This window comes from Monodon monoceros, unplaced genomic scaffold (assembly GCF_005190385.1).
Source record: "Monodon monoceros isolate NGI ecotype Baffin Bay Population unplaced genomic scaffold, NGI_Narwhal_1 Super_Scaffold_7, whole genome shotgun sequence".
Taxonomy (NCBI): Eukaryota; Metazoa; Chordata; class Mammalia; order Artiodactyla; family Monodontidae; genus Monodon; species Monodon monoceros.
The window spans coordinates 96,325,668-96,340,970 of record NW_021703784.1 but is presented as its reverse complement, the minus strand read 5'-3'; the positions used below and the strand labels follow the sequence as shown (position 1 = coordinate 96,340,970).

At 47.4% G+C, this 15,303-nt stretch overlaps 1 protein-coding gene across 1 annotated transcript; it reads left to right on the top strand.

Annotated features, from left to right (window-relative positions):
- Positions 1-7,149: 7,149 nt before the first annotated feature.
- On the top strand, positions 7,150-9,252 carry LOC114887615 (macrophage-expressed gene 1 protein-like). The gene has a single exon (XM_029209401.1). It carries the CDS (start codon positions 7,150-7,152, stop codon positions 9,250-9,252), a length of 2,103 nt encoding a protein of 700 aa, XP_029065234.1.
- The last annotated feature ends 6,051 nt before the right edge of the window (positions 9,253-15,303 follow it).

The window sequence follows — 15,303 nt, the reverse complement described above, 5'->3', positions numbered from 1 at the left end:
CGAAAGCCTGCACCATAAACCAAGAGGGTGGAAAGCCACCGCCATCCTTCACGTTTTTTCCCCTTACGCTTGCCCCTGTGGTTGTATGCCCACATCCTCTCAAAAGTTATCCCAGCCTCTATCAGATAAACCATAACCCGGTGACTTGAGAGATTAAAAGCTACGATTCCAGGAGAAGGGGGATGGGGAATAAATTAGGAGTTTGGGATTAAAATATACACAGTACTATATATAAAACAGATAACCAACAAGGACATACTGTATAGCACAGGGAACTATATTTAATATCTGTAATAACCTATAATGGAAAAGAATCTAAAAAAGAATATATATATAAAATGGAATCACTTTGCTGTACACCTGAAACTAACACAACATTGTAAACCAACTATATTTCAATACAAAAAAAATTTTAATAATGAAAGTAATAATATTTTTTAAAAATGTAAAAGCTCTCAGGGGAATCTGCTGGTGGTCCAGTGGTTAGGGCTCCGCACCTCCACTGCAGGGGAACTAATATCCCACATGCCATGCGGCAGGGCGAAAAAAAAAAAAACCCAAAAAACAAAAACCTCTCAGGACAGCAGGATGTATCAGGATAGTGATTTTATCAGCGTAACGCACATTTGATCTACTGGCTTGCAGTGCACATCACAAATTGTTCTGACCCTTGGTGGAGTTTTCCCTAAATTGCTAGTCTCACCTAAAAAGGCCCATTGGCCGCAAAACAGGTTGAATTCATGGAATACTCTTCAGGAGGAGACCAGAAAAAAATCAAAGTTTCCACTCAGGAAGCTGAATGTGTTCCTTTCGACTCCAGCAGGGAACTAGGTGATTTCTACTTCCCACGGTGGAAATGGGAAGGTAGTTGAGTGAGACAATGCAAAAAGCCCATAAAGGAGTGGTTTTTGAGATAAGGCTTGAAAGTTCATATTTGGTTGACTACTGCTGTGCAACTAGCCACCACAAAATTTACTGGCTTCAAACAACAATTCTTTATCATTCACTCTTCTGTGCTTTGACTGGGTTCAGCCGGGCACTTTTTCCTTCCATGGGAGGTTGGCTGGGAGCTCCTACATAGCCTCCATGGAGACGGCACGAAGGCTGAGCTAAACCAGGACACTGGCAGAGCAGGCCGTGCATCTCTCCAAATAGTCACATGGTCTCTCCCTCTCTGTATGGCCTCTCCGGGAGAATAGCTGGATGGTTCAGGGCTCTCAGGAGTGCAGGTTTCCAGGTCTTACATTTAGGCCCTAGTGATGACACAGCTTAATGTCTGCCACATTGAATTAGTTAAAATGAGTCACAGGGCCAGCCCAGATTCACTGTGGGATAGGACCTCACAGGGGCATGAATCCTGGGAGGGGTGGTTAATTGGGGACCATCACTGGAGACTGGTTACAACAACGGTGAGAAAAAGATGCTGAGATATAGAAGGATGAGCAGAGAGAAGAGCCTGGATAAAAGCACAAAGTATCTAAAGACACAAAAGCATGGGCTAAAGTGTATGGTTTGTAAAGATGAGTCAGTGGACAATTGGTTTGTAAGTGAGGCAACAGTCAGGCTACTGGGGACCTTGTACGTTAGGCTCAGCAATTTGGACTTAGTTTTGTCCGGTAGTTCTCAAATCCAGCTGTGCCATAGAATCTCCTGGGGTCCGGGGAATGCCAGCTCCCCAAATACCATCAAAAAGTAACCAGCTGATGAGACAGGGAGGACTCCATCTCAGCAGAGGTTTGGCAGTGTCTCAGAGAGGGAAAGGCAAGGTTAGAGTTAGTGAGAACTGGAAGTTTGGTTTAAGGCAGGTCCCTCAATGGAGAGGGAGGGTTGTCTTGACTAGGACTGGGTAGAGATCACAACACAACAGTCTAAGGCAGGCAGCAAAAGCAAGACAAGGCAAAGGAGTTGTGCTTTCCTTGAGGCATTGATGGATATTCTGAAAAGAATAATTAAGCCACTTGTCTAGGCAAGAATCGCCTGGAATAGTAAAATTATGCTAATGAACAGATTTGGAATACTAGGTTAACGTGAAGAGTAAGCTCTGGGGAGTATAGGTAGTTTGTGTCTCAGAACTTTGTCAAAATACAGATTCTCAGAACTCATCTTCAAAAGTTCCTGTTCAGTGGAACCCAAGAACCTTTATGTTTAATAGGCTTCATTGGGAATCAATGCTATAAGCTGACGGGTAGCAGGGCGGACTGTCCCCAAATATGCTGCTTTGGTATATTGCTTATTTCAAGCTAAAGGCATTTGGAAAACAGCAAATGCAGGAAGAGGCTTTCTCTGAACTTTCCTTATCTGTCTAAAGAGAAATCTTCCAAAAGGAACTCAATTGTCATAAACCCCCCTCCCCAGGAGTTAATCATCCAGGGAAGATATACTACTCAACACAGGAGAGGAGACTACAGATCAACACCAGAACCAGACGAACTTTATCACAGTCACACCTCCCATCTGTCTTCTAAGGACCCATTCATCTTTCCTAAAAGTCACTTGTTCTCCCTTAAGAGGCCTTTGTGGCCACCTCTTCTTTTCCTATTAAAAGGATATTTAAGCCTAAATTCTAAAGCCAACCTCTCTGAGCTATTCATTTCCCCCTGGGTATCTCCCATGTATACATGAGGTAGACATATTATAAACCTGGTTTTCTCTTGTTAATCTGTCTTTTCTTACAGGGGGTCTCAGTCAAGAACTCAGAAAGGTGGAGGGAAATTATTTTTCCTCCTCTACAAAGCCATGAAGCACTGTAGGTTAAGATATAACGATGGTATAAACACAGGTTAATTCAGTGACGCTGGTCAGGGTTCTTCTAGATTCTGTATCCACTGCCAGTTTTCCTCATCTCTTTGATGATTCTGGATCTTCTCCAAGCTAAGTTGCAGAGAATACGTGTATCCATCGCCAGGTGAGGCAGACCCAGGAAAAATCCACGAGGAAAAGTATCACAGGAAAGGCAGGGGTTGTGCAGGAAGCAAGGATTCCCAGGTGTCTTTGGAAGGAGGGGAGGAGTGGGGACTGGAAGTTTCTTTATCCTACAAGTCCCTTGGTCAGATGACTCTTGGGCGTCGATGGCAGAGTGAGGGTGGGTTTCCACACAGAGGCAATAAGAGTCACTTAGAAGTTTAACCCAGAATCCCCATCAACTTGAATTCAGGATGACTGAGTCCTTAAGACTGGAATTTAGGACCCCTGGGCTGCCCCTGACATTGAACTATAAACACACCAGACTAAAAGTCCCCCAGACTTTTCAGCCTATCTCGCCCTTAATTGGCATAGTCTTGGTTAAATCACCGTGCTCCTCTCCTCCCCCTCACATTCACAGATGTTTACAGAAAAGAAGTTCAAGGAGATTAAGTCACTCATCAAAGATCCCAGAGCCACTAAGTGCCACGCTCTATCCCAGTTCCAGTTCTGCCAAACTCCAGCTAACTTCCCCCGCTACCTCTTTATCATTATTGCCTCTTTCCCTTTGACAAGCAGCATGATTTTTTTCAAGCAGCATGATTACTTGGTCCTTGTCCTGATTTGAAAAATATATACACAGATAATACTGCAGTTAATAATGTTGTGATTCTATTGAAAGGAGTTTCTTCCTCTGTGTTGTTATTTAGGACCACTTTGCATCCTCATTCATCCATTCATTCATTCATGTATTCCCTCCTCAGATAAGCGTCTGGAAACAAGTAGGGTGTGGAATGAGACTGAAATCAAACAGGGCTCTGGAGCTCTCCTGGGTACAAAAGCCCCTCAATGTCCCCTGTTTCTTGTTTGTAGGAAAAAAACAAACAAGTTTTGAGTCTTCTAGGCCTTCCCCAAGTTCCAAAGAGCAGGCTCAGCAGTTAATAGGCTAATACAGTCACAAGACTCCTAGTTCCTTCTGAAAGGCTATAGATAACAATCTGATACACACCTCTCAGTTCTTCTACAGAAACTAAGATCCACCCACCCAGGTGGATGATAGCAACCACCTGCTGACCGCAAGCATGTAGACCCCAGACTAGCTGGAACCAGAAGGTTGAGACTCCAGAGACATCACCCTGTTACTTCACCACCAACCAATCAGAAGAAAGTCACACAACCTGAAGCCCTCATTCCAAATTCTGCCTTTAATTCTTCCCCCAAGACTATTGGGGAGTTCAGGTCTTTTGAGCAGCTCACTGCCCATTCTCCTTGTTTGGCGTCCTGCAATAAACCTTCCTGCTCTCCAAATTCCTCACTGGTGTCGGGCACACAAACTTGGTTTCGACCATAAGACCCCTACGTGCAGGGGCCAATATTTAGCCAGTAACCCCAGGAAGGCCACTTGCAGCTAGCGTCAGTTCTGACTGGCTTCACCGGCAACTTGCAGGGTGTTAAATATTTGGACTATTTTCTCTGCCTATCTGCCAGGGTAATTGCATGTGTGTCCCCTAGGACTCTCAACTGGAATTGGCACTGCCTCAGGCTGTGAAGCAGGGTGGGGCCTGGACTGAGCCTGGTTGTCAGGACACAGGGACTCAGATCTGGCCCTGCTACAGTCCTTGCGCACCACACGTTCCCTGGGAATCCATTTCTCCACAGTAAAATCAACATACGGCCTGGTACCACTTTCACAAAAGAAAACAGTATGTGTCCATGAGCCTGGGTTCACACAAGGAGACATGTCTGGAAGGATATATACCCACCTGATCACAGTGGTTATTTGTGGGGAATAGAACTGGGTGAAGGAGGACCTTTTCACTTTATCTAATCTCTTGACTCTTCATTTTCCATAACAATCATTTGTTGTGATTTTTAAAAGTGAATAGCTAGAAAAGTCCTATTTGTTCCTGTTTTGCAGGAAGTCACACTTTTTATCCCTGGTCCCGCGGGGGCCTTGACATCTGACTCAAGGCTGTCCTGCCTGTGTGTTCCTTACACTGCCTCTGAACAACCGGGGGATGTGAGTGCTGAGCACCGTTTGACCCTCTTAGTCCCCGGGTCTCAGCCAGGGCTGCCCAGGGCTGATAACAAAACATCGTCACGATTTTCCTTGCCCTCCTCTTGCTGGCATCTGATCCACGTCAGCAAAGGCTTAGCCACCATTCAACCAAAGCATGCTTATCTTCTCTTGTATCCACTGCCATAAAACATCCACAAACCTGCCCAAGGTCCTGGGAAAGAGCTATCACCCAACGTGATACATTTCCAGTTGCTTTGAATTTATGACTTGAGGTGTTTGTTCCTAAGTCACAAGCGCAGAACGTGGGAAAGCAGTGTGATTACTTGTCCCTGTCATAGGAAGATACACCGAGGGGGGGTGGGAAGATTTACTGCTTTCCCAGAGAACGGGAATTTGCGTCTCTAGCAAATTCTCCATCCTAAACTACCTTAGGATAAATAAATGAAACTTTTTGATCAAAGAATTGCAAACATAGAGATCAGAGGGAACCACACGGTGGTAGAAAGAGCACTAGACTTTGGATTCAGACCAACTTGGGTGTGAATTCAGACCTTAAACAAGTCACTTAACCCATTTCACTGAATGAACACCCTATTTTGTGCCAGGCAAGTTGCTGGGCATCTCACATCCAATAGCTCAAGCCTGAAGAGCTTTGTATTGCTTTCATCATGTAACAGAGGAGGGAAGTGGGACTCAGAGAAGAAAGCCATGCTAGTGGGAGGGCTCAGCTGCTGCGATGACGGAGCCCAGACTCCAATTCAGATCTTGAGATGTCAAGGCCAGTACTTATTCTTCCAGAAAGTACTGTCTCTCCCATACACGATGGGGAGAAAAGACCTCTGCCCCAACCACACCACTGCAAACAGGTGTAACCAGGAGTGATACCACAGGGTTCGGTGATCCCACATGCCCTTTCCAGGAGCCTTTTTTTTTTTTTTTTTTTTTTTTTGCGGTACGCGGGCCTCTCACTGTTGTGGCCTCTCCCGTTGCGGAGCACAGGCTCCGGACGCGCAGGCTCAGCGGCCATGGCTCACGGGCCCAGCCGCTCCGCGGCATGTGGGATCTTCCCGGACCGGGGCATGAACCCGTGTCCCCTGCATCGGCAGGCAGACTCTCAACCACTGCGCCACCAGGGAAACCCCCAGGAGCCTTCTTGAACCCCAAAAGCCCTAGGAGAGACAAAAATCAAGAAGACCCTGACACTGAATAGGAAGAAGAAGCCCTGAGCCCAGATCAGTGGATGGAAACTGTGCTTTGGCATCAGATGAACCTGGATTCGAATGCTGCCTCTCCTGGGTACCTAACTGTGACCCTGGGTACTTTCCCTGACTTCTCTGGGCCTGTTTCCTAATGTGTAAAAAGAGACTGGTGAGATCTTAGAATGGGATTATAAAGCACTAGCTCAGGGTGTCATTTAGACCAGCTGCTGATCGCAGGGGGACAGGGGCCCTAGAGAGCTCCAAGCAGATGGAAGAGGAGAAAAATTCTTGGGCCCTGGAATGTTTGTGAAGTGTGCTAAGCCCCCTTGAGAAGCTCTGTCTTGCCCATATGTCAGGGCTGTGGATCACTGGCACAGCCATACTTGGTTTTGTTTTTTTTTTTTAGAGCTGCCCTGAACCTGCTCTAGTCCAGAAAGGGGCTCTTTTCTGTAATATCTGCTGAAGGTCCACAAGGAAATCAGCCTGGAGCGAATGTGACCTCCTAGACACAGTGCCCACAGGTCAACTGGGGAAAGGCCCCGTTTTCCTGGGCTACTTCCTCACCGAGGCTGAACTTGACACTTGGAATAATAGGACCCTAACTGTGTCCAGTGGCCAAGAGAGAGTTGGAGACTGAAATACCAGGTATTCAACAGATGAGGCTGGATTTTCTTCGCAGAGATGAATTCAAGAGGGCCTTCGGGCAATTCGCCACTCTAATTTACCCTTCCCGGACCCAAAGCCTGGAATTAGTTTCACTCCCCTTGGTGCTTCTGATAGGAGACCTGCCTGCTATTCTCTCCTCTGAAGACTTCAAGGAGAGGAACCTGGGAGGGGCTTGAGGTGGGCTGAGTCACTGCCTTGAGGCTTACTTAGCATCAGCTCCCAGGCTGAGAATTTCCCCTCTGCGACCCCAACCCTGGAGGAGCTAAGGCGCAGTGGGCTGCCCAGGAGAAGCTCTCCTCCAGCCATGGCCCTGTGCCTTACCTTGCGCCCTTGCTGGTCCTCCTCTTGGCCGGGTGCGGTGTGATGGGGGAACAGAGGGCGCCGGGCTTCCAAGGCTGCAGGCAGACCCTGAATATGTCCGTGCTGGGGGCGCTGCCAGGAGGTGGCTGGGACAACCTGCGCAACGTCGAGCTGGGGCTGGTGCTCAGGAGAGACTATTCGCAGTGCCTCACCACCGAGGACGGCGAGTACCTCATCCCAGACCGCGTGCAGGTGGTCCCTCGGCGGGAGAGTATAGTGGAGACCCGCACTGAGCTCATCGACCACTGGGTCAACTACACTGACACCTGGGCCGCCTCCATCAACGCTGAGCTCTCCTTCCTCCCCGACCTCAATGGTAAGTTCTCCGTGGACTGCCAGAACGTCAGGAAGTACAGCCTGGAGTACCAGACGGTCACGACCAGGGTGCAGATCCACCACGGCATCTACTCTGTGAAGGCCCCGGAGAACCCCGACTTCCAGCCCGACTTTCTGCGACATCTGCTGACCCTCAGCGACCACATGGTGAACAACCAGACCCGGGAGGCCGAATACCTGGCAGAGATGCTTGTGCTTAGGTACGGCACGCACGTTCTCACCGACGTGGAGGCCAGGGCTGCCTTGGTGCAGGAGTACCAGGTGAGGCGGGAGCTGGTGGACAGCGAAGCCCGAGACAAGATCAACATCACGTACGCTGCCTCGGCCTTGTTCTTCCACGCGGTCAACGCTGGGGTTTCCTGCAGGTGCAGAGCCGGCTTCTCCAGAACCTCGGGCGGAACCCGGTGGCCTCCAAGATGCACAGCCACGGTGGCGTGCCCTTCTACCTGGGCATCACCCTACAGAAGTGGCAGGAGGGCATCGGCAACCGGCTGGCTGCCATCAGTAGGTCGGGCCCGCCCCTGCCGGTGCTGCTCCAGCTGGAGGCGCTGCCCGAGCTCCCAGAGGCCCGGGTGGCGGCCGCGCGTGCGCTGGGCCATCCACCGCTGCTACGCGGTCAACACGTGTCCCGGATGCTTGAAGCTTGGGGCTCCCGTCTTCGACCCCCAGGCCAATGTGGATGATGGTTCTTGCGGAGGCCGCTGCCGCGCCAACTTCAGCTTCGGCGGTGTCTTCCAGGAATGCGAGGCCGTGTCCGGGCGGCATGCCGATCACCTCTGCCGGGCCTATCACATCCCGAACCCGCTCACCGGCAAAGCCTCTTGCCCGGCCAACTACACGGCCGGCGCGCAGAGCGGCGGGCTAAAGACGTGGAGCGAGGCCAGTCCTGAGTGCCGGCAGCACTGCCGAAGGTGCTGGCTCTTCTTCCGATGCTGCTCGACAGCGTGTGCCACCCATGAGCATCGGAATGCCGTGCGCCTTGCTGCCTCCTGGTGCGCGCCCTCTGGGGCCTCCCTGCCCTACACTGAGGGCCTCCTCTTTGGAGGCCTGTATAGCCCTGGCAACCCAAACCCGGTCACTGGGTCCCAGGCTTGCCCCTCCCACTTCTACCCACTGACACTCTTTGGCGACCTCAAGGTCTGTGTCAGTGGTGACTCAGAGCTGGGTACAGCCCAGGCAGTCCCCTTTGGGGGTTTCTTCAGCTGCCAGGCGGGCAACCCCTTGGCTGGCCTTGTGAAGGGCCAGAGCCCTGGGCTCATGAAGGAGGTGTTCTACCAGGACAGCCCCACGGATTTCCCCATGAAATGCCCAGCAGGGTACAGCCAACACCAGGCTTACCTCAGCCATGGCTGCCAAAGCCTCTACTGCCTCAGGGCTGGGGTCCTCTTGGACCAGCAGCAGACAGCTGTTCAGATGCCCCCATTTATTCCCCGCCCCCCCTTGCTTAACAGAAGCAGCACCCACAGGCTCTCTGTCCTGGTTGACTCCAGTGGTCAGCGGGTCTGGGTGAGGCTGCAAGGCTCTGACTACCGGCAGCAGGCCAATATTAATGACCCATCCCTGTCAGCCAAGCCCTTGAGCCAGGCTGGCTTGGGACCCAGCGTTGGGGCCATTGTTGGCTCCCGGGTGGGTGCCATGGTGGCCTTGGTGGCTCTTGCTCTGGGGGTAAGATGTGGCTTCAAGTTCTATAAGAAAGGGGGTTACAGGAGACTGCAGGAAGGCATCCTGACAGAGGAACAGAGGGCCTATGGGGCCACAGAAACCACTTAGAGCCCAGCTCGATCTGAATGCATACAGAATGACAAGAATTCTGTCTCGACTTTAACAAAACAGGACTGCTGCATCATTGCTAGTCAGAGCTCTAGCCCCTTCTGTTTCTTCTACTGCCTAGGTAAAAAGATGTAAGATACCAAATCATAGAACTGGCCCCACTTCCTGAAGGTACCAGGACTAAACTGTACTTCCTCAAGCCCGCCTCCAAATCACCTAGCCCAAGCTCAAGTCCTGTAGCAACCTCTCCCTAACGCCCTCTTTCTGAGAGGCACCCCATTCTCCTTGGTGTGCTCCCATGTTGGGCACCTCCCTTGTTGCAAGAAGCCAATAAACCCAACTTTGTTCAAATACAGCTCTATTCCTGGTGTTCTTTGCTGGGGAGGTGGGCGAACAGGGGAGATAGAATCAGCATCGACCCCAGGACATATTATGTAGCTTTGAAGTTAGAATTTTTTTTTTTTTGTAACTGTTATAAAATTCATTCTGTCCATTTGTTTTCCCAGAATCATTGCCTTGAACCCAAAAAGTTTCCTCTTGGGCTTGGTTTAACTCAGAGGGTCTTTTTGTTTTTTGTTTTCCAAATAGGACCTGACCTACTTGTGGATGATGAAATGAATTAAGTTGTAATCAGCAAATTTTTTTTAATGACAGAAAACAGTACATTGCATGAAACAGCTATAATAATTATTTTGTGAAATAGGTTAATCACATAAAATTGCCCATATCCAATCTTTTTTTTTTTTTGGCCACGCCACGCAGCTTGCGGGATCTTAGTTCCCCAACCAGGGATTGAACCCAGGCCCTCAGCAGTGAAAGCGTGGAGTTGTAACCACTAACCACTGGACTGCCAGGGAATTTCCTCCAATCATTTCTGATTCATCAAAAAATGTCAGTTTTGTATGGTTTATATGGGATCACAGTTTTATATGGGATCACAATGTAAGATGTGATACAAACTATCAAGATATGATCACAGTCAAAACACTGGAAAGTCAAGGGAAAACTCTTCCACTCTTCCATTTCATTCTATGTTCCATGAAACTTAGCTTTGGAAAACTAGAGTCGTCACCCGCAATGGAAGAGTTTTCCCTTTGGAGATCCTGTTTCTCTCAAGTACACCAGAGTACATTTTCATTCTTTAACCCAAGACTGGGACCACTTGGGACCAGTGTTCAGTTTTGCAACATTCCTAGAACACAAGCCTCATCGCAATTTAAGCCCAGAGTGTGGGTCAGTAGTTGTCGCAAGGACAAACAGGGTGTCACATTAAACCCTAACCTTGGAACCACAAGGCATGCAGGACCTAGCCCAAATGGGCCCCCCATGTGTGAATTTTAGAGCCAATTCCAAAGGTATGTGGAGAGACCCTAGGGAGCCGGCAAGTGTGGCCTCACAGGGTTGACAAGACCCCATTTCCATGACCTGAGTGACCTAAGTGAGTCATTTTTCTTCTTGGTGTTTCATCTACTCTGGCTACAAATTGGAATATATCAGGATATTGATGAGATAGTGCAAACTCTGAGTCCTGAGAGGAAGAGGCAGTTGAAATCCAAATAACTCTAGATGTTTGAGATCATTTCTCCTACTGGTCTGATACGGGCACATTGGAGCCGACTGTGAGCTAAGAACTGACCGACTAGTGGCTCTCCTGAGCCTTCTCCAGACTTGTGGTCACTACCATTTGTAGAGACTTTTTCTGTTTTCCACAGAACTTAAGGTAGGTAAGTAGTTCTTATGCTATGGATGAGGAAATTGAGGCTCAGAGAGGTTGACTTGCCCACAGTCACGTGACAAATAATAAGAATAATAATGGCTAGTGCCTACTACAGATTTAGAATTCATTCTTTGCAAAGATTACTTCATTTAATTCTTGGCTGAGCACAGTAGTAAAGCTATGGGCTTGGTCTGGGTCAAATATGGGCCTCTGGAAATCCCTTGTGCCTCAGTTTGGTCCTCTATAAAATGGAGTTAGCATGTTAAATTCCTAGGTTACTTGAGAAGATTAAATGAGCTAATGGATGCAAAGCACCTTGGAACAGCCTGGCCTTTCTAAATTTGAAATTGATGACAATAACACTTTGGGATCTTATTTGCCACTGCTTTAAGAGTGGGATACCAGAATCAAATCTGACAAACTGGGCTCAACTCCCAGCACAGCTGCTAACTAGCTCTGTGATTACGAGAAAATTGTCTCACCTCTCTGAGAACTAATCTCATCTATAAAGTGGGGATAATCATAAGACTGATGTCATAAACTGTTGCAAGGATTAAATGAGACAATGCAGAGAAATACCTTGGTACAATGCCTCACATCTGGCATGTCACAGTGAGCTATCACAGTGTGCGACTGGGTACACAAAGTTGTGTGATTGGGGCTCACAGCTGAGTGGGTAAGATACCCAAAAAACCCATAAATTACCCATTGTAAAAATGTCATAGAGCTTCAAAGAAAGCATTATGGGAAAATGCATGAGGGTCGCAAATTCTAACTGGGAGGGTGCTGATAATGTTTCTGGCGTGGGACAGGACTCTTGTCTCAGCCAGGCCCATTTTCAGATTTGCTCAGTTCTGCTGGCCCAGGAGGATCCTTTCAACAGAAACCGAATGCCCATTTCTGATGGTCTCAGTTCATTTCCTGGAATAGCCCTCCAGGCTCTAAAAACTGAGCTCTCCGACTGATACGAGCAAGATGGGGATCAGGGCATAATAAAAGATTTTGATGTGGACTAAAGAAGAAAAGGGGTAAAATGAACCATCCTATAAGTAGGGTGGCTATGTAAGTGATCATCGAAATCTGGACCCTGTTGAGACCAAAAGTATAGGACATGTCAATCAAAAGATACGTCGCTCCACTTTTATAGGTGACTGTTTGCCATTGGGCCCAGGCCCACTTTATCACCCTGATCTCCAGCTAGTCTCTCCCCATGACACACACTCCCTGTGCTGATTCCCACATCATGTCAATTCCTGGCTGATGAAATATATATATATATATATATTTTTTTTTTTTTTTTTTTTGCGGTACGTGGGCCTCTCACTGTTGTGGCCTCTCCCGTTGCGGAGCACAGGTTCCGGACGCGCAGGCTCAGCGGCCATGGCTCACGGGCCCAGCCGCTCCGCGGCATATGGGATCCTCCCGGAACGGGGCACGAACCCGTGTCCCCTGCATCGGCAGGCGGACTCTCAACCACTGCGCCACCAGGGAAGCCCATGGCTGATGAAATCTTGCTCATCAATCAAGACTGGGTTCAAAGGTCACCTCCCTGAGAATACACAAGAATACATTTCTGTTCGCCCCCTCTCCCCCTGCCCTCACATACTCCTTCAATTTCCCAGGAAGAATATGTCTCTCACTCCTCCTAACCTCTTTAGCAGCATGTAACTACGAGCCTGTCACTTTGCATGAGTTCTCCTTCCAACCAGCTCATGAGCTCTTTGAGTGGGAGAAAAGGAAGGTGTTGTGTTCATTGCAGTTATTTCCAGAGCTCAGCATCAGGCAGAACACCTGGTAACTGCTCTACAAGTTTGCTGAATGAAAGAAAACCAGAAGAGATCTTGGGAGGCCCCAGGTGATTAGACTCAGCTATCAAATCCTTTTAGTTTATCTGCCCTTCTGGGATTCTTAACTGTATTATTTCATGATTGAACCAGTTTTTTTGTTGTTTTTCGTCTTGAGTTTTTTTGGTTTTTGGTCTTTTTGGCTGCACCGCACAGCTTATGGGATTTTAGTTCCCCTGGGATCGAACCCGAGCCCTCGGCAATGAGATCGCAGAGTTCTAACCACTGGACCGCCAGGGAATTCTCATGAATGAACCAGTTTTAAGCCTCATTTTGCCCAGTCTAAGTGCTTGAATAAATACAAAGATAAATAAAACTCAGTTTTCACTGTCTCAAAATATTCTAGGCAAGTAGACAAAAAGTAAAAATAAAAAGGATGGGAGAGGGAGAGGTGGTGGCATGGGGTAACCACCAAATCTCCAAGTTCCTTTTAGAGCTCTGAGTAACAGGGTGGACAGCCTGCTGAAATTCCATCCCAGCTGATGATAAAATGGGGACTGATGGACAACTTGCTGTCACGGAGCTGCTCCTTGGATATCACACAATGTCCCCTCCTGGAACAGGCTTCTCTTGAGCAACTGGGTTGTTGCGATCTTACAGACACTGTAAGTCATATAAAACAAAGAGACCTTTCTCCTTATTTTGACTTCCAGAGAGCCTAGAGCCAAATTTTGGCCCCTTCTTCAACATTCTTGTTGCTAAACTCAACCTTAGTCCCAATTTTTCTGTACTTATATTCCCTCTTGATTAACTCATTTTTCAAAATTTTGTAAGATATGCATTCACATAAAACATCGTGTATTATTTTTAAAAACTAAAGAAATGGATAACAGAACTGAGCAGTTGTGGAGGAAGATTCACGAGGGTGAACCTGGGAAACCTCTGAGCCCCAGCTTCCAAGCCCTCTCCTTATGCCAGTCGCAGTTTCACTACCTATAGCTTTAGCCTTGGTCCAACTCATCCTCTGGTGATTGTTCTCTGTACTTCATAGAGAGGGACTATTATAAAGCAAATAGTCTCTGGTTATCTCAAGGAGTTCCTGAAAATTTGACAATGAAAACGAATTTTAAATTTAATTTTAAAACTATGGTGTTGTTTTTAAAACAGGTTGGAAGGGGACTTCCTAGGGGTCCAGTGGTTAAGACTCTGTGCTTCCACTGCAGGGGTCACGGGTTTGATCCCTGGTCAGGGAACTAAGATCCTGCATGCCGTGAGGCAGCCAATAAATAAATAAAATAAAACAGGTTGGAGGTGCAAATAAAAGTGGCTGTGTGTTTGTTGTAAAAAGAATGTTGCAGCATTGAAAGGCTGGGAATCACTAAGTTATAGGCAAAAAAATCAGCAAGGTTGGGGGCTCAAAAATCAGACTGGGGTTCAAGGAACCTCTGCTGAGCTTCATGGTTTGGAGAGTCCAGGATGGGGAGAGCTCAAGAGGTAATGAAGAAAGAAGGGTTTTCTGTTCTTTCATTTAAATCATTCATTTATTCATTCTTAAGGGGCTCCTAAGAAGGATGACCCTTTACTAAGTGGGGAAGATAAAAAACACTGGAGGAGAAAATATAGGGGAAAAAATCTCTGTGACTTGAGTTAGGCAAAGATTTTTAGATATGATACCAAAAGCACTGTTCATAAAAGAACAAATTAATAAATTGGACTTTGAAGGAAACCAGAAAGTCATCCCAAAATATGCTCTTTGACATAAAAATGATTTTGAACTAAAGGCAATTAAGAAGCAGCAAATGCAGAAGAAGCTCCCCCTTTTCTGCCTAAAAGCAGGATATAAATTCTATTTTTACTAAGACAGACTCTTATCAGCCCAGAGAAGGCACCAGAGGAACCTGCAAACAAACTTTACTCCATTAATTTTCCTCCCATATATTTATCTTCCCATAGCTCCCCCCCTCTTGGAAGCCCAAGCTTTCCTGTGTCACGTCATTTCTCTACAAATTTATTATTCTTGTTGACAGTGCTACATAAATTGGAATTCTAAGCTGCCATTTTGAGTTACTTCTGGTTCAGTTTTCTCCTGAGTGATGTACACTGTATGCTTTTTAAAAAAATTATTTATTTATTTAATTTATTTGGTTGTGCTGGGTCTTAGTTGCAGCAGGCGGGCTCCTTAGTTGTGGCATGCAAACTCTTAGTTGCGGCATGAGAACTCTTAGTTGCAGCGTGCATGTGGGATCTAGTTCCCTGGTCGAACCCAGGCCCCCTGCATTGGGAGTGGGGAGTCCTAACCACTGTGCCAGCAGGGAAGTCCCCACTGCATACTTTAATAAACTGGTGTTTTTCCCTTTTTGTAAAGAGTCTCAGCTGAAAATCTAAGGTGGGTAGTGGTAAAGTTTTGCCTCCCTTGCAACTTCATCAAAGTTAAAAACTGGGCTGAGAGGAGAAGGATCCAAAGCTCTGAAGCATAAAATTCATACAGATCTGGGGTTAGCAAACATGGCCAAAGCCTGGGACCTGTTTTTGTAAATAAAGTTTTATTGG